Source organism: Centruroides vittatus, unplaced genomic scaffold, assembly GCF_030686945.1.
Source record: "Centruroides vittatus isolate TY-2023 unplaced genomic scaffold, ASM3068694v2 contig_17, whole genome shotgun sequence".
NCBI classification, from domain to species: Eukaryota; Metazoa; Arthropoda; class Arachnida; order Scorpiones; family Buthidae; genus Centruroides; species Centruroides vittatus.
Genome location: NW_027121033.1, coordinates 786,065 through 807,321, shown reverse-complemented (window position 1 = coordinate 807,321; position 21,257 = coordinate 786,065). Strand labels below are relative to the sequence as shown.

General features: G+C 30.2%; 1 protein-coding gene across 2 annotated transcripts in view; it reads left to right on the top strand.

Moving 5' to 3' along the window:
* LOC136969084 (receptor-type tyrosine-protein phosphatase kappa-like) overlaps window positions 1–21,014 on the top strand; it is a 35,824-nt gene extending 14,810 nt beyond the window's left edge. Inside the window, exons 1-16 of one of the 2 annotated variants that reach the window (XM_067263180.1) lie at window positions 2,947–3,080; window positions 10,844–10,931; window positions 13,799–13,875; window positions 13,975–14,011; window positions 14,426–14,523; window positions 15,587–15,712; window positions 15,784–15,935; window positions 16,008–16,143; window positions 16,224–16,373; window positions 16,494–16,593; window positions 16,999–17,075; window positions 18,530–18,661; window positions 18,742–18,870; window positions 19,592–19,779; window positions 19,851–19,986; window positions 20,067–21,014. In XM_067263180.1, coding sequence (XP_067119281.1) covers window positions 3,078–3,080; window positions 10,844–10,931; window positions 13,799–13,875; window positions 13,975–14,011; window positions 14,426–14,523; window positions 15,587–15,712; window positions 15,784–15,935; window positions 16,008–16,143; window positions 16,224–16,373; window positions 16,494–16,593; window positions 16,999–17,075; window positions 18,530–18,661; window positions 18,742–18,870; window positions 19,592–19,779; window positions 19,851–19,986; window positions 20,067–20,132 — 1,695 coding nt within the window. In that variant the 5' untranslated portion in view covers window positions 2,947–3,077 and the 3' untranslated portion in view covers window positions 20,133–21,014. Of the gene's footprint in view, window positions 1–2,946; window positions 3,081–10,843; window positions 10,932–13,798; window positions 13,876–13,974; window positions 14,012–14,425; window positions 14,524–15,586; window positions 15,713–15,783; window positions 15,936–16,007; window positions 16,144–16,223; window positions 16,374–16,493; window positions 16,594–16,998; window positions 17,076–18,529; window positions 18,662–18,741; window positions 18,871–19,591; window positions 19,780–19,850; window positions 19,987–20,066 lie in introns of those variants that run through there. The other variant, XM_067263179.1, reaches the window with a different exon arrangement.
* The last annotated feature ends 243 nt before the right edge of the window (window positions 21,015–21,257 follow it).

Genomic DNA, 21,257 nt, shown 5'->3' with positions numbered 1-21,257 from the left:
TATGATACATCACCCCCTCTATCTGTCCACCCCATGACCTTTAACAACCAAAATTTAATAGTATCAATCCCTTAATACTCAAACCTCCTTACAAAATTCCAGAAATTTTCGATAAAAGACACGGCAGTTAATTAAGCTTCAAAGTGGGCGAACAGAATCCCACACGCAAACATCCATACATACAGAAAAAAAATCCAGCAATCAGTTGCTTAACATTCCCGGCAACATTTGGTGGCGCCATCTGTTGTTATATTTTTTGAGTATTATAAAATGGCAAAAAGCTTAATTTTGAGAGTAGGGATGGGTTTTATTTTAAAAAAAAATTGTAAATGCTAATAAGTAAAATCGTCATTAAATCCGACTATACTGGAGATACGAGTACATACGACCTGTATTATCTCCCCACTCCCTCGACCTTTAATTACCAAAATTTAATAGCATCAATCTCCGTAATAAACAAACCTCCCTGCAAAATTTCAAAAATTTTCGACAAAAAGTACAGGAATTATTAAGCTTCAAACAGAGTGAACCCCCATACACACTAACGTTCCTACATACAGAGAAACCCCCGATTTTTTTTTTTTTTTTTTTTTTGCATTTCTCAGCGCTTTAAGGTGTCCCTTGTTCAAAAATGTAATAATCTTGGGGAAAGTCATTTTTTGACCGATCGCCATACTTTCCTTCTGTTATATATAACAGCCGAGCAAGTAAAAATACGATAAAATAAATAACAAAAGAAAAACTAATTTTCTTTTGTAGTTTGATTAATCACATTCAAGAACAAAATTCCAAAAATAAAGTTTTTTAAAACTCGATTTAAATCTAATAAATCCATCTCTAGAGAAATATATTCTCATCCAATTTATTTGATAGGTCTGTAGTAAATATATATACAGTAAAACTTTCCTTATGTGGCCACCTTATCAAAAGTTTTAATATAAATCAAACGGCATCTTGGTGGCCACTGGCCATTTCATTTAAATGGACAAGATGGAAGCATCCCGAGTTAACATTTATCCCCATTTACGTGGTCAACAGAACAGGATATTCCCGTGTTCCTAAATTCAATCCATTGTTTAAAGCACTACAGAATTGAAATTAACTTCACTTAAGGCCATTCTTCGGGGCCAGAAATCGTATGCCCCGAAGAATGGCCTCGTAAGTGAGGTTTAACTGTATATATATATATATATATATATATATATATAACATATATATATATTTCTATAAACCCAAATAGAGAGGAATTTTAACATAGACGAGCCTCAAAATTCTGTATAAGGCCTCATCTCACTACTCGCAGCCGCTGCTGATAAGCAGCGGCTGAGAAGCGAAACTGTATTAGAAATAAACTGTGAAGTAAATATACTGTTATATACTGTATTATTACTAAACAACAAGTAAAAATATACATATTACGGATAATATCAAATACATGTTCCAGTATAGAATACTCAATACTTTACTATTCCTTAATACGATTTTGTGTGGTAATCGAGTTGGATGCACATAAAGAAATGGCAGCTTAGGCTTCTCATTATGAAACTACAGCATAGGGCCTTGCATTTTTTACAGATGAGATGGGCGTGTGTATATTATAGCTTAGGGCCACAACAAATCATTGTATCCCTGCTTGTAATCCGCTGTTGATGCTTCTTCGCCGGTTGAGAAATACTATTAATGCAAATTAAATTATCAAAATTAATTGTTTAAATTTTTCGGCAAGTTACTGGGTTCGATTACCATACGGAATCACATAAGGCAATGGTATTCAAACATTTTAACAGTGCGACCCCAAGGTAATTTTCGCGACCCCAAATCGGGTCGCGACCCATAGATTGAATACCACTGACGTAAGGGATTATATAATGGCACAACTTTTTCCTATTTGAATGAGTTTTAGGCTGTGTAACAAAAATTTACTATATTATTTATTTTATTTATTCAAATTCATGTTTCTCGTAATGTTTTAATGCTTAACACTTCATTATATTTCAATTGTAAGCGGTGTTTTGCTGTAGCAGTTGCCATATTGTTTCATTCTCATTACCGTTAAAGCCATTAATTTCAAGTATTTTTCGCCATTTTTTTTTTTTTGTTTTTTTTTAAATAATAAAATATAATTATTTAAGAATTATTTATATTATAATAATAAATTTATAAACAATTTCAATTAACAATTAAGAATAATTAATATAAACAATTATATATTATTATAATTAAAACAACGATTAATATAAATAATTATTTATTAACAATTCGAATAATAAATTTATATATAAGTGTTACACGGGACATGCTTTCTGATTGGTTCATTTAAATTTAAATTTAAAAAATGCATTGTTTCATTCTAGTTGTACCGACTTATCTTTAGTAACATTAAAACCGTTAAACTCGAGTATATTTCTCTATTTATTTATAATTACCGTACGTACAATTACTTAAACATTTATATGGTTAATAATAAACGCATATAAAGTAAATATACGACACATTTTCTGATTGGTTAATTTAAATTTAAATTTTTTCAAAACGAGAAAATTTGCAAGATGAAATCACGCTTTTAAAATATATAAAAAACAATTTTCATTTATTTTTAGAATAAATATTTAGTTTTAAAAATAAAATTTCTCCAAATAATTACATTTTAAAAAACATTAAATCACGTCACGACATTTTATTTTTCAATCAACGAATGTTACAATCGTTTCGATTGGATAAAATTTTAAAAATTTAAAATACGTAATATTATTATTATAATTTTTCAAAAGCCTTACAGAATTTCTCTTTTTATATAACAGAAATGCTTTCATAATCCGGAAACGTAATAGTATAATAATAAAGAGGAAGAAATAATAATAATAAGATAAAATATAAAGAAAATCGTATCTAGATCGTCTGCTATCGTCTGCCACTCATTAACGAGTCGCTAACACGTGACTAATCGCGCGCATTACCATGGAGACGTGACGTCTTTTGACGTAGACTATTCAGAGAAATCGTTTGAAGAAGTGCCAAAAATTGAAGAAACACTTAAAAAGTGGACATTATGGCTTCTGTATTTTTTCAAAATATAAATGGTATCATCACTTTTTATCTTTAATAGACATAACAGCTTCTGTTTTTACTGCTAATCCTTTTATTTTTTATGTGTCTACACTTTTTTGTTAGGCCTAATAACTGTTGCTTGTGAATCACATTATATAACTTAATATTGATATTTAACACATGTAAAACGTTGTAGTAACCTTCCACATTTAAAATATACACGTTCAAACAATATTTTGCACTTTGGTACAGGAATATCTCAATTGTAGGCCCTTCTCTAGGCCTAAAATTAAAATATTCTTGTTAATAATACACATTACCAGGTTACATTAACAATTGCCTGTGAAAATTATCAAGGCCCTTCCAACAAGACTTTTCTTGCTGATTTTACCCGTAATAATACATAGTTTCAAGCCTTAATTAGGAGTAAAATCAGCAAGAATAGGCTGGTTAGAAAAGCCTCGAAAATTAAGGCTTGAAATTGTATTATTATTGATATTTGAGGCCTTCCTAACAAGCCTAAATTCAACACGTTCTAGATGATTTTACACGTAACAATACATAATTTCAGGCATTATAGAGTTACCATTACCTAAACCTCGACAATTGTCACCGAAATTATCTTTTCCACTTGAAAATCTATATAAAACACACTATTTATAGATTTTATAATGCAATATCAAATTAATTGGCACTTAAAGCCTTAGAATATACACTCATAATTCTATATATAATATATTAAGCTGTAAATAAACATATTCATTATGTACATTATATATATATATATATATATATATTGGTATTTTACAGAAATGATAATGACAGAAATCAAGAAAATAAATTTAGATGCTTTCTTTTGACATGTGTGCAATTTAAATTTACTTAAAACGAATTTTTAGCATAAAGGATACATTTAAAAATTCACTTTAAGCATTTTTAAGAGGTGAAATCACTTCACGCTTTAAAAATACTTAAAACCGTATAAATTCTACACTGTGAAGTATTGAGTAATATTCACTCGATCTATTTACTGTTTCTAGATATGTTTATTATGTTATTTAAGGCATCGATACGTTTAAATTTACGTTATATAGCAAATACATGATCTTGGGGCCCGTTTTATATATAAAATTCATCTACAAAGTGAAAATCTCCCTTTTGCCCTCGTGTAGGTATTCGGGTTTGTTTTGTAATTTTATACAATTATCACACGCCAGTTTGTGTATTTTAAACTGGATGTGAAGTGGGGGGAATGGATTATCGTTTACATTATTCCAGACGGTGTGTTTATATATTCGAATTTAGTGTTTAGAAATTAATATATCGTGTCAATTGAAAGTAATCTCAATATGTGGTCTGTAACAGTGAGAAAAAAACATATATATATCCAACATCCACTAAATTAGCTTTCGGGCAATAAGCCAATCCTTTCTACTAAACGAATGCAGCCAGCTAGTTTCAATGACTGCTAATACACTCGTGTCGTTTGCTTTTAAACAACTTGAAAATTATCTTCCGCAAATTTCTTCGAATTTTCTCCCTTAACATCATACAAATTCTAACTTTTAAGAAACTTCACAATTACTATCGATATAAGTGTGTAATTCCATCGTCTAAATCTGTGTAAATACATAAGAGATGGCAAAGTAGAACCCCAAAATAACACTTCCACATTTCTTTCCTTACCGATAAATTCTTCAGACGAACTAAACCGATTTTCATGTGGAAAGTAAACATAACAACATCAATTCAATCACCATTTTGGCATTGATGATCGTGTAATTATTACTGTTATATTTTTTAAATAAGGGTTTAATTCTAATTTCAACACTAATTAATAATCTTAGGGGTAAGCTATTAAGGCACTGGCAGTTACAAATTTTTTTTATTTAAATTTTTTTAAAGAACAATTTGTCATATGATGTCAACTTTATAATGCCATACAAAAGATCTCAGAACGCGAAAACATTGTTCTTTGCCAAAAGGGGATAGATCTATTTCCAGCCAACAAAAAACTCTCATTAGAAAAGATTTTTTAAATTCATTTAAGTATTTATTCAAATCGATGTGCTTTAAAATCGATTAAATTATACAAATATCCTTTAAAGTCTCTAATCAAACCCCGTAAGTTACTAGTGATTATAGAGGTTAATCCACTCACAGACTGTTATTTTTTTTGTTTTTTGCTAGATTTATAAAAAAAACTTATCGATTTTTTTTGTTTAGAAAGTATTAAATTTCTATAATGCACTCTTCTATTTTTATTTACACTAACAGTGAAAAGTAAAGGAATTTAATAACAGTTAATGTAAAAATGCTTATGTTGATAGATAGGGAAAAAATGCACTTAAGAAAATCATTCTGCTATTCTTATTCTTTCTCCTCTAACATTTCACCGAAGAGGCCCCATAATACCATGTTTTGTAGTTTGAAATTTAATACGGAAGTTGGTGAAAGTAGGTTAGCTTTTTCTCTGTGTTAGTTCAACAAAGAAGAGGAGGAAAAAAACTGCTTCTCTGTAGATGCTATAGGGAATAGTAAAATCAAACTACTCTGTACACTATCGCACGTAAGGAATTCTCTAAGTTTAACGTCGTGTTCAAACCGCAATTTTACTAGGTATACGACTTTTATTACACCATATTCGATGCACAAAAAAAAAAAAATGCCGAAAATATCAGCAAATTCTATTGCAAAATCCGATTTTTACTTCTTTTTTTTAAACCATTGACATAATGTTTTTTCTTATTTTTTTATTTTGAGAAAATATATAAAAGTTTCTCTTTTACGAGAACCACATAACCATAAAAAAGTATAAACAAACATTCAGATTTTTATTCCAGAATATATAAATTATTCTGTAGTTTTTATTGTATATAATTTCTTTGTTAGGTATAATTCCGATTATTTAACTTTTGCTGTTATTTATGGCGAAATCGCAAGTTTTCGGATGTAATAAAGTTCGTTTTTACGGTTGTTTCGAACAGTTTATTTATGATAAATATCTTCTGGAGCATTGTAAAGTGTAACGCAATAAAAAATGTAATCAGTTCCATGTTAATAACACTGTGATAAACTATAACTCTGCGTCCTGTTACGTATTCCATCAGTGTCCGAATGGATGAAACCACCGAATGTAGGTTCGCACCTCGCCAACGTAGAGTTTTTCAGGTTTTCTTCCAGTTGTAACACCCGAAAATACCGTATACAACAATAATTATACACCATTATGTTGTATATCAATAGTCCCTATTGATCCGTGCTTATGTTTAATAGCATAACTACAGCAGACATTGATGATTTAAATTAAATATTTTTTTCATAAAAAGCTATAAACAGCCATTTGTCTCTTATTCATTTCTCGACACGATGATAATTCATTATATTGTTTCCTATTGAAAAGAGCTGACGGCTGTTAAATTATCAAGTCCTGATTAATTTGCATGTAACTATGTAAGATTTAGATGCCAATTTATTAAATTCTGTAGGAATTAAATTGTTGAATCAATTTAATTCCTACAACAATTGTTGTGCTACTAAATTATACGTTGTTTGAATTGCTTTGTAACTTTATAAAGCAGTTAGGGGGTTATATTTTTAATGTTAATAGTGTTGTTGATATGGTATTATCTCTAATGTGGTATTTTTTCAAGTATAAAGCCTTTATATAGTATATAAGAGGAAATGTAATGATTTAATTGTAGTGTATGTCGATCTGCGAATATTCAACTCAGTACTTTGCTTGTTTTTTTTTTTTTTTTTATTTTTATCTGATAGAGTGAAAAATTGTTGAAAAGAATGAGATAAAGAAGCCTAAAAGCATGGTAAAAAGCACAAATTACTTTTAAAAAGGAGCCAAATCTTTAAAATATTGCAAAAACAGTAAAGTTTTATTTTTTGACAGAGATTCTGTGCAGTTTATACTAGCATTTGCCGTTGTTTTAATATTTTTAAAAGCTACTAGCTGTGGTGTTCGGGCTTTTGAGGGGGTAGACTTTAGATGATTGTATTATTGTACAGTATTTTTTAAGGAGTCGAAGTAGAGCTGTGTGTCTGGTGTCGCTCAGACTTTAAGTGGGTGGGAGAAGGCGATAAAAACAATGGTCTTAGTAACTAAAATGTACATTTATTGACCTGAGTATTTACAGTAAGGAAACTGCATTATGTTAACGCTTGCTCGGGCTTAAGTTAAGAAGGGTGGCTTTAAGGATAGTTGGGGTGGAACCCCTCACAGTATTTTACTAAGTTGTCGAAGAACATTCATGCTAGATTTGGTGTGGATGCATTGTACGATATATAACATACGTATATATATATATTTTTGACTTTTTACATATAGATTTGAAATTTTTCCTTATTTTTTTTTTTTTTTTTTTTTGCTGTTTTTATCGAATTTTATATATCATTTATACGTTTTTTAATATAATTTTCATAAATTTTAAGCAACTTCAGATATATTCTGTAAGTGTATGTAGCACAATTAAACACATTTAAATCGTTATTAAACATTATATTATTATTATAAACGACTATACTTTATAGTTAACACGACAAAAATGGCAAATATGCTTTGTCCAAACTTAGTTTTCATCAAAATATTTCAGTAACTTTAAAATTATTTACAAAACAGTAATTCAAATATGAAGAATTTAATCACAGTTAATTATAATTACAATAGCTTTAGCTCCTTGTTATCGAATATTGAATTATTGAAACGAAACGTTAGTTAAACAAACCGAAATACAAAACTTTAATTTACAGAGGCGAAAAGCAATCAGGACATGACGAGTTCAATTTAAACTGAATTTGCTACCTCACAAAATATATATATATATATATATATATATTGTGTATATATATATATCACAAAATATTTATACATAAAAATTATAATATATATATATATATATATATATACAAGTTTATATATAATATAAACTTGTAAACCGTGTAAATCATTCTAGAAGATAAATCAATAAAATAATATAAAGGTGGTCCAAATATCAGTTAACCATTGAAAAGATGAAACTCTACTTATTATACCGTTAATTCCTAAATTAAACATTAGAAACAGCGATAACATTACTCGAATACGTTGTTCTAAACTCGGTTTACGCACGTAACGAGGTAAACTAACTTTTGGACCACCCCGTACTAGTGTTATGTATCATTAATTAACTGTCGGGTGCGTTTCATGATGTTAGAATGGTTTAAATCGATGAACGAGACTGAAATTAAACTAAATTACATCTTGTTTCTGAAGTAGTAAGGGATTGATTTATAGCGTTCCTTTGTATTATTATAAAGTACAGTATATATGGGCCTGAAGGCATTTTCTTACACGGGAGTAAGTCAAAAGTTTTGGAGTGTATTTTTATTTTATTTTTAGGGCTGACCTTATACAGTATATATCAGCACAATTGACAGTATCTTATCATTGAAAATATTTTTATATATTAGTAAACGGATAAATTTTTTTTGTATTTTTTAACTAAACATTTTTCCGTGAAGGAAATTGCTTTTTTTCCCTTTTTTTCTCAATCTTATAAATATTATAATACGCATCCTTTACCTATTTTTCGAATTTACAAATGTTTAATGCATGATAAAATCTGGTTTTTTATTTATTTTGTTTTTAGTTTTCTTTGATTTATTCTACGGATGACTTTCTAACTTTTTTCAATATGTTATTTGATATTTCGAGAATAAATTTGCCTCAAGGCCCTTCAAAAAAAGGCCCTGCTCTTGGCATTAAATAATAATAAGTTTAAGTGTAATGCCCGTTCAGTTCGTGTATAAATCAGGCCCTAATTTTCTTTTTTACGTATTTACAGGGCAGCCCGAAAGTCACTTAACACTTGTGTGTTTCCAGTTGTGAAAATAGAATCGTTAATTGAGTTGAGAACAAAGTACAAGTATTTTGTGACGGTTAACCAAATTTTGGGCCTCTGCGTACAGGGTGGCCCGAAAGTCAGTCGACCGAAATTTCGTCCTTAAGAATGGGTTTCCGGCACCGGACGTTAATATAAGCAAATTTGACTCGAGAAACTAAAAATGATTCTTGTTTTTTGGCCATAAGAAATCTTCAGATTTTAATTATAATTTTTATTATTTAAGTAATATTATATAGATGAAAACCCGAAAAATAAAATAAACTTAACTAATGCGTGTTTTTAATATACAGTTTATATATATATATATACATTTCTAATTATATATTTATATATAGCTTTCTTTTGTTTGTTTATATAACTTGATCTTCCATATTTACTTAGTTTATGTAACATTTTCTAAACAGAATTTCTTGTAAAATAATAACAACTAGATTTATTTCAGTTGTATCCTAGCAAGGACTTTATATATTTAATCTATTAAGAGCTTCAATGGTTCTGGTTTTTGAAATTTTTACAAAGTTTTCAGCATTAAATATTAAAATTTCTTTCTCTTTATATATTTTGCTATTTTATATTATTTAATAATATAAAGTAACTAGAAATTGAACTTTCATGCTGTAGGGAGTAAGGAGAAAATATTTTTAAAAATTAACGTATTAAATTATTTATTTATCGATTGATAATTTAACAATATTTATTTTGATTTTAATGCGTTTAAACGTAATTTAATTCACTAAAATTAAGATAATGTCTTAAGTTCCGGGCATGAATTGTGAAATTTTCATCCGGACAAAGGGCAATAAATCTAAGATTTAAGCAATTTCTTTCTTTTTTTTTATCACTTTAAAAAACAAGAAACAAACCGGAAAGAAAGCTTCTAAATTCAATATTATCGAAAAACATCGGTGAATGGGGAGAACGTCTTAAAATTCTCTCCATACGTTTAGTGTATTTTATGCCAAATGTAACGTGTCAAGCTTAATATTCTTCCTCATTTCAGTACTGCATAAAACTCCTAATCCCATTTACTTTGCTGGAAAATTAGATATACATTCATTTGCATAATTCATGCATAATTTTCTTCAGATGAGAGAAGTAAAATAGCACTTCTTTTTTTTCGCTTCTAAAATTAAATTAAATATCATATTCAAGAACTTCGACTTTATACACTGTACTGTACTTGCGTTAAAGTTCATAGATGAAACATAAGTGTAGTAAGAAAAATTGAAACTTTATTTGTGTCAGGAGCGAGTCTGTTGTTGCAATGGAAAATAATGTTGTAAGTAAATAGTAAGTGCTATAGATAGACTAGAGTATTTTAACATTGCCTGCAAAGAAACTATAGGTTATTCTCTACAATTTATTTTGGTAGAATGGGTCATAAACACTGACGTGTATGAGACATAGGATCTTTTATGAAAAATCCTTTTATTTAAAGGATGTAGGGGTGAATTAAATTCGAGTTATTTGATATTAAATATCTATATTTATATACGTGATAACGATGTACGGACTTTATAAATTGGCAAGTATCCTAATGCGAAAAATATTTCAAATTGTATAATAGTACAATTTAAAATTTAGAATACGTCCATTTATTTATAATTAAAACAAAAAGAAATTAGGAGTTATTTATCTCACCTCTCAAAAAGGTATCATCTTACAATACATCTCTGCTCTGCAGAGAAGAGATAATTTCAGGAGAAATGCATTATTATTATTATTATTATTATTTTTTAATCTTACGAAACAGATTTATGTTTTGAATTATTAATGATGTTTTTATTACATTTTTCTGGTTATCAATATACTGTTGTAAGAATGCGAATTTTTAATTTTGTTTTTCTTCTTCTTAGTGATGATGTATTCATAACGTGTTTTCATTAATTAAATTTTGATAGGTTGCAACCAAAGGAGAATCTCACAGCATCAGGCATGCTAGTAAAGAAGCCAATGAAATCAAAAATTCACATAAAAAACTTCTACCATGTAAGTATTTTTATATTTTTATAGTCGTTTAACGAAATTCTGTAAACACACGCAACACTTACATGTACTTACACAACGGTTACACAATAATTTAACGTTGTAACTTCGTTTTATAGAGCATAACAGTTTGTGCTTGTCTACAGAATTGGCATAAAATAATTTAAAATGTATGAAAATGTACTGAAATGTAAGAATTTCTACTCCTATCTTTCAGTATTATTGTCCAAAGTGTAGCGAATTTCTTACGTTTTATATAGCATAAGAACTTATCAGTTCAATAGCGAGGTTGAGGCCAAAGTTTTAAACGCGAAAACGTGTACGTCAGACGTTCGGCGCCGCTTTCCTGTAAGCCTAGAAGTTTGACAATGGCGTTTGGAATGTCGAGCATGATTCCATTGACTTTCCAAACGCCATTGTCAAACTTCTAGGCTTACAGGAAAGCGGCGCTGAACGTCCGAGTACACGTTTTCGCGTTAAAAACTTCGGCCTCAACCTCGCTAATGAAGCTTCTACTGAGCTGAGTTTTTTTACAGCATAATAACTTAGAATGGACTTAAAATAATACTGAAATATAACATAAGATGTTATGTTAAGTCATTTTTCGTGCATTTTATTATGCTTTTAGTCATTTTTAAACATTTTTCTCTTGATATTTTTCCTGTCTTTTACTAATTAAAGTAAATGTAACTCTCTTCTTAACATTAATTAATTGGAAAAATATTCTTTATTTTCTTACACTTTTTTCATTCAAAAATATCGATCTGGATGAAACTCCAATCTTAATCATTTACTAATTAATTTTTAATTTATAAAAATATCTTCTTTGAATAAATCTATAATTTTCACTCTAAATAATATATTCACAGTCCTATATGGAATTAAATTAGTTTGTAAATGAAATGAATATAATGAATAATATTTGCATTTCATATATTACTAATTTGAATACTAATTATGCACTGATTTAAAATAAAATATTACAAGAGAATAAGAAATTTAATATTAAAATGAAGCTATCGATTCATAACAAATCCCACGTAAAGTTACGAAGATTTTTACGATTATTCTAACAATTCGAAACAACAAATAGCGCAGACGTTGGTTAATTTTAAACAAATAATAACATGTTACTTCTAGACACGTTCTTGACGTAAAATAAAAGAATTTAAGCGCTTCAGATCAATATTTCGTTGGCAACAATTATTACTAATTAGCTCTTGAGCACGGAGAAAATGGTTAAAAATTGCTTTAAGTACGCTACGACCTGTAAATAAATCACGAATATTAAGTAGAAATTCTCGTTTTGAGTAAGTCTTAAAAGCATATACATCTATGAAGTAATTCAAGCGAAATTCAGTACACGAAAGAATGAATCCGGTTGATGGGGGAAAAAAAAAAAGATTTTAAAGAAACCTCTACAAACAAATTAGCGAGATGCATCGTCATTGACTCATTCAGTAGTTAGAATGTTTCGTAATTAGATCACACGAATGAAACAAGTCGGTTTGGTGTATGAAACAGGTTTCAGTATCAATAAAAAATAAATAAAGATATTTGATACATTTTAATTGATTAGAATTTAGTGGTATACATCAAATAGTGCGTGGATTATTTGATAAAGAATTATTATAAATGCGATAAGCTAGAAGGTATTTGTTATTGACTTATGTACGGTTTAGTGATGACACAAATGGAGCAGATTGGCGACAGTACGATTTTTATTTGATTTTTTTTAAGCCGGACATACTTTATTCCTTTAAGTGTTGGTGACACGGATTTGGCACGGAAATAATACATGTATTCGAGAAATTTTCTCTAGTTTCTCTGTTCATTTTGGCTTTGTTTCATGTATAATCTAAATACGAGGCCTTATTCTACATACTGCGTAAGTAATGCAGAATATGGAGTGTAAGTTATGATAAATGGAACAAATGATGACTATTGATATTAAATTTAGTCTTGAGACTGAGCGTTCGGAGAAAAATTTACCAGGGGGAAGCTAATTAAATTTTTAGGGGTTTTCACGTGTCCTATGGTCGAGGCCGTAATGTTATAAATTGTGGCAGTGGCCCGTTAACCTATATGCAAAAAGGGTAATTGACTATGACCCCCACTAACAGAGGGCCCCAAATCAATAACATTCCTCGAAGAAAGATGCTTGAAGTCAATACTATACATGGGGCCCTCCTAATTCAAATTCGCCTGGACCCCACGAAGCTATAACGCGTCACTGAGTTGTGGAATTTTTTACTCGATTCCAAGAAGTGTTCTGTTTGCCCCTCCTGATCCTGATAAAAATAAATTGGTTAATAACAAAGGTACTTTATTATTACGTCGGATCCTCTACAAAATTTCTGATAATGTTCTTACATTTATGTACAGTAAATTCCATCAACGGCAATATGTCAGATATTGATTGATAATATAACTTGGCATCAGAAGTTTCCAGTAGAATATTTTAGGTTATGAATTATTAAAACAGCTCGAAAGAAAATATTCTGGCAGAATGATGATTATAGATTAGAAATGATTAAGCGAATAGCACTTTAAAAAAACATTTAACACGGAATTCTCACTAGCACGCAAGATTGGAAACTTGAAGTTACTGTATTTTATTTCTCTCACCCTATCACAGCAGCATAATAGCATAATTATCATTCTAATAAGCTGTTTTTAAATTAATAATTTGCGATAATTTTGTTATTTTCGTTGCGTAAATTGTAAATATTCTCTCTCTTCCTCTTCTTAAACTAATTACAATTCGACGATATCGCATTTCGCTGTTTGAATTTATAACATAATCAGAAAATGAACAGTAATTACAAGTAATTATCGTGACTAAATTAATGTTTTAATTAATATTTTAGATGATTACAATCGTGTTGTTCTGGAAAATTTACCTGGTGTTCCTGATTCCGATTATATAAATGCATCGTACATAGACGTGAGTAGAGCGATCGGATATTCATTAATAAGAGGGGAAAAATGCGGATTTTTTTGTGAAATCTCTTGCTAAATTAATTAAATTATTGTCTATTTTTAGGGTATATTAAAACCAAACGCATATATCGCTACACAAGGTAAATAAATAAATTATATATATATATACATTGTATTTATTTATAGAAAATATTATTTTCTAATCTCATTCCTCTCTTTGTTTTTATTGAATATTTAAAAATCTTTCGAGGTATTTTTTCTCTTTCTTAAAATTATTGTGTGTTTCGTTTTGTTAAAAACAAGAAAAAATTTAAATAAATGTATTGTGTGCTTGAATATATATACATTGTTTTTATTGTTATTAAAATATAAATTACATTTTTCTGTTGTTGCTGCTGTTTAATTTTTAACTTGGCAACAGAGTAGGAAATTTTTAAAAAATATATATATATAAATACATTCTTCTGATGTACATGTGTTTACTCTGTTAATAAAAGAAAAGAAAATTAAATTTTCTCTTACGTCTTATTAATTTTAATGCGATATTTTCTCAGGTCCAAGTGATGAAACGACAGCTGATTTCTGGAGAATGGTTTGGGAGAAGGATACTTACATTATCATCATGTTAACTAAAGTTTTTGATTTTATTAAGGTAAGTTTATTAATGAATACGAACTAAGCAACTTTTCCAAGGTGGGGACGGTTATACTCCCACTATCATAATTATTCCTTAAGCCAAAGTGACAATAGCTTATATCGTGTAATTTACCGTACTAATGTATGAGGCAAAGAATAGAAATTTCCGACACTTCTTAGGGAATTAATTATAAGATTTCAGCTTCCGAAACTCCATCGCCCTCCGTTAGAAGGCCTAATTCAGGTATGGGAAATGACCCGTTTTCCCCTACCTTTATGCGAACAGATTCTTGATAAATCTTTATAGAAGAATTTGATGGGTGCGAATGAATTTGGTTTCTTAAAATTATTGTAGCTTATATAATAATTGTTTTAATTTGCATATTAATTTTTTAAAATCTTGTTTTAATTTTGAAAATTTATCCAAGATACGTTCGTGATTCTATAAATTAGAGAACGGCTGATGATCAGGACTTTATAACTTACTTTAACATTTTTTCTTTTCTATATCAAATAAATTATATACATTCCAGTAATTAATTTTCTATTTCTCTATATAATCCTGATCATTTATTTATATGTAATTATGGGCCAAACATCAGCTAGCTTTTGTTTAATAAACAATATAACGTAATAAAACTTTTAATGATTTTTTAATGGAAAATGGCATTTATGGGTTTTATGCACTTATTCTATATGATTTTTATAGAGTTTGTTCTTTATTGGGTTGCAGTTTTCAAATTACAAGCCCCCAAACGTTCCCACTGTTGTCTGTCCGTTTGTTCTTCGTTAATTTTGGCAATGAGTTAGTTAGATAAAAATCGAGACCAGATATGGAAAGCATAGAGGTGGAGGTACAATTAACTGTACACGAACTTCCGGTCTGGACCGGAAGTCATGTGATTTTTTTATGATTAAAATTTCATCCTGGCATTGCAACGACGTCGCAATAACATACATTCTATTTTATTCTGTAAATAAATTTTTCTGTTTGATAAAATGAATTAAATTCTTAATTTTCATCCTTTGCAGACTTAAATAAAGCGTTTTTTCCCACTATTCTAAAATTTATCTCATAGGTGATGTGTGTACAGTATTGGCCCATGGATACAGAACATCCGGAAACGTACGGAGACGTAGAGGTTCATTTGATTAAAGAAGATATGGCAGCCAGTTTCTGGACTAGAAAATTCAGATTAAAAAAGGTAAAAACAAATATTTTAATTATTTTACATTCATGTTTTTAAAATTAACGTTATATATTTTAATTAAACAGGGGGAAGAAGAAAGGGAAATCCACCAGTTACACTTTACTAATTGGCCATCTCATACATGCCCCTTTTCAACTACGCTTCTAGAATTTCGAAGGATTGTTCGCCTTTACATGAACCAACATACCGCTATGGGACCTGTCGTGGTACATTGCAAGTAAGGTTTGTTAACTATGAGTTATAATTCGAGTAATAGTTAATCTCTTATAAAGTTTAACCGGGTTTGCAGCGATGGATGCGCTAGAACTGGTACATACATCTGTATCGATGCCAATTTGGAATTAGCAGAAGAAGATGGTATGTACGACGTGTTTAATTATACTAAGAGGTTGAGACAAGCACGAAAAGGAATGGTAGAAAGCGTCGTAAGTATCGTTACGCAGTTGTTATAAGCAAACTAAACACACACCGCCATTTTTTAACCGTTGTTTGTTATGATTTGTAGGAGCATTATAGATTCATTTATGAGGTTTTGATGGAGGCTCACGAATATGGTATAACCTGGTTTCCTGTGAGCGAATTAACTCAGAGAATGAAGCAAAAATCTATAAAGAGTCCAATAACGAGACAGAACGAATATCAGAGAGAATATAACGTAATGTTTCTTTTATTTTCATCAAAAAATAAAAATAAAAAAAAATTGTATAGTTGCTATTTATAAGCTGTAATGGGTTAAAGGCATATTAATATTGTTCTTTTCTTTTCCGATTTCCAGAAAATCGTTAAGAAAATCTCCAAATTTACCATTGGAGATTGTGCTGGAGGGCACAGGATAGAGAACAGAGATAAGAATCGAGATATAACTACGGTACCGCGTAAGTGTTATCATTTAATGTTAAAAAATTGTTATTTTTATGTTCACTTAACGTCGAATAACTCAATATTGAAGTAATTACGTTCTATTATCTAAAAATAAAAAGTTTTTTTTTCCATTTAATATAGAAAAAGAAATGATTTTATGTTATTGTTTATCACAGAAATGTAATTTTTTTTTTCCGTTAAAAGTACTTAGTTTAAATGGAAAATATTCGAGTGGTCATCAAGACATGACATTTAGGCCAACTCTATTAAAATAATTACATTAAGTAAAATTAAATTACCGGTTAAATCATACAACAAATCGTTGGGGAGTAATGCATTTAACATATGACTTAAAATTTGTTTTCAATTTTCCTTTTTCGTTTTTTAATGCCGTTATCCTATTCTTATTTTATTTGCAGCGGACAATTTCCGACCTTATTTGACTACATTCCAAAGTAATGAAACAACCGATTATATCAACGCAGTCTTTGTTGATGTAAGTTATCTATAAACTTTTATTAGACATTTTACGATTCTCTCGGAAAGATTTTACGAAATCCCTAGTTGTAATTGCACACTAACCTATTTATTTTCCACTTACAATAAACTTTATCGCTACTGTAAGCTCTGTTCATTACTAACATATCGTAGAAAAAATATCCTAAGAGCTACTCATTTACATTATCCTCTTCTACTAAGTAAATTTGTTTGAAGATCTCAATTTATTTCCACCCCCGGGATGCGGCTCGCTATTTCTTTCACTTTAATAACGCGTGTGATATATTTTCTTGAATAAATCGTGCATTTAAACACTTCCACATCCTCACGCATTCATATTCTACTCTTTTATATAACTCAAGTTTACGTCTTTCTATCAGTAACTCGAGAATAGAACCGCTGTTTGATATTCGTTAAGAGTTTCACTGACTTGTTGACATAGTAGGACTTAGCTTTTATGAACCTAACATCAGAAGAAGCGGTAAATATTTTCAAACTTTCATATTCTACAAGCCTTACATTATCAATTTTCACTTCAAAAAATCTAACAAAGAGTTGCACAACTTTCCCAGCAAAAAAAGTTAAAATTGTGTGCGGCGCCATCTATTGTGAGATTTTATTAAAAGCGCTTTTACATTATTGATTATTATAAAATGACAAAAGGATTAATTTTAAGAGTAGATATGAGTTTGTTAATAACATGTAAAATCTTCATTAAATCCGACTCCACTCCAGATATGACATATGACCTCACCTATCTTCTAAGCCCCTCGACCTTTAACCATCAAACTCCCTAATATGCAAACCTCCTTGCAAAATTTCAGAAATTTTTGAGGAAGCTATTAAGCTTCGAAGTGGGTGAACAAAATCGTGTTTCCACCACACACTAACATCCATACACACACTAGCATCCATATACACAGGGAAAAAGACCCAATTATTTTTGCATTTCTCGACGTTTCAAGGTCCTCAGAGTCCAAATATGTAAAATCTCGGAGTGGTCATTTTTCGACCGATCTCTATACTTTCCCTCTGTTATAAATAATAGAGGGAAAGTATGGCGGGAAAGTAAAATAATAAAACTTATTCTCCTCCTCGAAAAAAACTCGATAAAACACCGACATATTTGAAGGAGTATTAAATATCTTCTTCTGTACACGTGAACTACTTTGCTAGCTAAATTTCCATTTTTTCTTTCTTTTTTCTTATCTAAATCGTTGTTACTCGAGTATAAAAAATTTGATTTGATACACTTCACTACGATTTCGGTATCATCGTTTCACGAACTTTCGCGTCACGCAAATGCACGTAACATCAAAAAGAAATATTTTCCGTCTCGGGATCGATATTAAATAACTCGCCAGTTGATCCCCACGTTATGAGTGTAATCTGCTTTTATTGAACACTTTTAAAGGCGAAAGACTAATATTTACCTTCCATACTATTTTAAAGGGTTATTTGAGGGCTAGAGAATTTATTGTTACCGAATGGCCCGCATTGAGGACCGTACCCGATTTCTGGTCTCTTGTGTACGACCATGATTGCAGCTGCATCGTACTACTAGCAAATCCTCCTCCGTCTAACGTAAGCTGAATAAATTTCTTTCTGTTTATTTATAATCGATAAACTGATCTTTACTTATCAGTATCAATATCCTTTACTAGAACTATCCAATGTTTTGGCCGGGGGAGAGAGAAAAGAGGAAGAAATTTGGTCCAGTCTTCACTATTGACGTCGTTTCGTTTAATCACTATTCGAATATTAAATCTTGGATATATCGAGTTACTAAAAAGGTAAGTAAATTTATGCACAGTCAAATCCCGTTGATACAAAGCCGAAAGGACTTGATAACTGGCACTCTGTATTAACGAAATTAACATTGAAATGCCTATCCTTCCTCGTTTACGGACGGCAAATTTACTTCGTATTAACGCGACTTCGTAAATCGATAACGTAATAACAGGGTTTGGCTGTATTATTTTAAAACAGAGATTATTTTACAAATGTGAATATGTAAAATTTCAAAGTAACGAATTCAAAATGGTTTTATCTTTTTTAACTCTAAACGTTTGCATGTGCCACAAACATTTACTCCTGTTTTCTCGAGCACAATTTTAGTATTCGTGAAAAATTCAAATTGTCTTTATTTTCGAAAAAGTATAAATGAAAAATTCGGAGACTATAAAGTAAATTTGAAAGTTTTTCAACAACGTTTACACGATTTTACTCCATTTATTTTCCATCAGTTTGATAAAAATGTTTCCCCCCTCGCCGTTCTTTAGCAACTAAACTTAAATCCAAGTGCTCTCGGATTCACATAACAAATTTGACTGCTTTGTGAAGTCTAAAAAAAAAAAAATCTAATGTCCACTTTACTCTCCAACACAGAATGATGCCCATTCCCTTTTATAATATAAAACACTGTTCTTCCATTGGTCTGATTTAAAACTTTATAAGAAACAGATTTTTCTCTTACAATCTTCAGTTTTTATGTACAATTTTATATATTTCCAGGTCGTTTCCTTAACGGAATTGATGGCCGGAGTGAAAGGGGATACAAAAACGACACAGTTGTTTCAAATCACATGTTGGCCACCCGGTCATAAAGTCCCTACGTCGACCAATGCTATAGTTGAGGTGATGAATATGGTGGAGAGATGGAGACAGAGAACGAGTTATGGCCCCGTAGTGGTGGTCTCCACGTAAGTTTTCATAAAAGATGATTATTTTACGTCACGGAATCGTCATATAATCTTTCATTTTTTTATTTTAGAAACGGTAAAACAAGATGCGGTGTTTACTGCGCGGCTAGTTTCGCTATCGAACAGGTGATAGAACACAACGAAGTAGACGTATTCGGAGCAGTCAGAACAGTAAGACGTCATCGTCCTCAGCTGGTGGAGAATATGGTTAGACGCCTACAATTATTTACAAACAAAAAAACTGGGAATATTCCCTTTCATAATCCTATTTCTAACCTTTTTTTCAGACTGAATACAAGTATTGTTACGATTTAGTACTGCATTACGTTTTAAACTATTTGCATCAAGAATGAAGAGAATAGCGAATCCTTCGTCGATTCGTCTGTTGAGTTAATCTGCCTCGGAGAACGCAGATCTCTGTTAATAGTGTATCGCGTTTGCACATCATGAGGGGTAGATAAACGCAAAAATCTGCGAAACTAAAAGCAAAAATATCTTCCCAAATTACCCTATCTTATCCAACGTCCTTTAAACACAAGAAGGAATACTAGAAGTGGAGTATTGAGGAGAACACGGCAATAACAATGGCGGTTAACACTATAATTAACAACTGCCACGTGTCATAATCGTGACTTCAGGTATTTTTTTCTGTTTTTTTTTTACATATATTTATTAGTGTTTTTCGCACACACTCTAACACAATAGAATGCACATGCTTTACTTAGTTATCACACATATACGAACACACACACACACACACACACACAACACAACACAAGAAAATTTCCAGTTTATCATCTCTTACTCTGTCATATCCCACTAGTACAAAATACAAGTAAGTGTATGTGCATCTGCTATTGGTAAACGCAGGTATAATTTTATAAGAGAGAAAAATGATGTCTTCAAGAGCATAAGTAAATTGTATATCATGAAATATAAAAAAAAAACGGATGGAAACCATATCAAGGAATGTTTATAAAAATTAAAAAAAAAAAAAATACGACACTTTATCGTTTGATGAAGATGTATTTTGTGGAATCGCTAACGAATAGCGACCTTTTCCAATATTTTGTCCTACCAGAGAGAGAATGTATATAAAATTATCGTTATATACCGTGTTAAATGTTAAAAAATAACGAAACAAATTCGAAAGAATCGAAAAAAAATTGATTTGGATAGTTTGTATGGATGCCAATGTATAGTGTACGTTGGAATAAAACAGTTTTATAGTTACAGATGGTGCATCAAGGTCTGATCTCACGCGTACTCGTAAAAATGGATCGCGTGTTTATCTTAATTAAACTGAAGAAAAACGCACAGTTTCATTTTTAAGACGTTTACATCTGTTAAAAGAATGGTTATTTTTAAAACTATCCGGCAATGAAATTTATTCTTGCATTTTAACTTTAAATATTTTATCACGAACAACCATACTGGGAAGAAACAAAAAAGAAAAAACATCCAATTTCAAGTGTTCA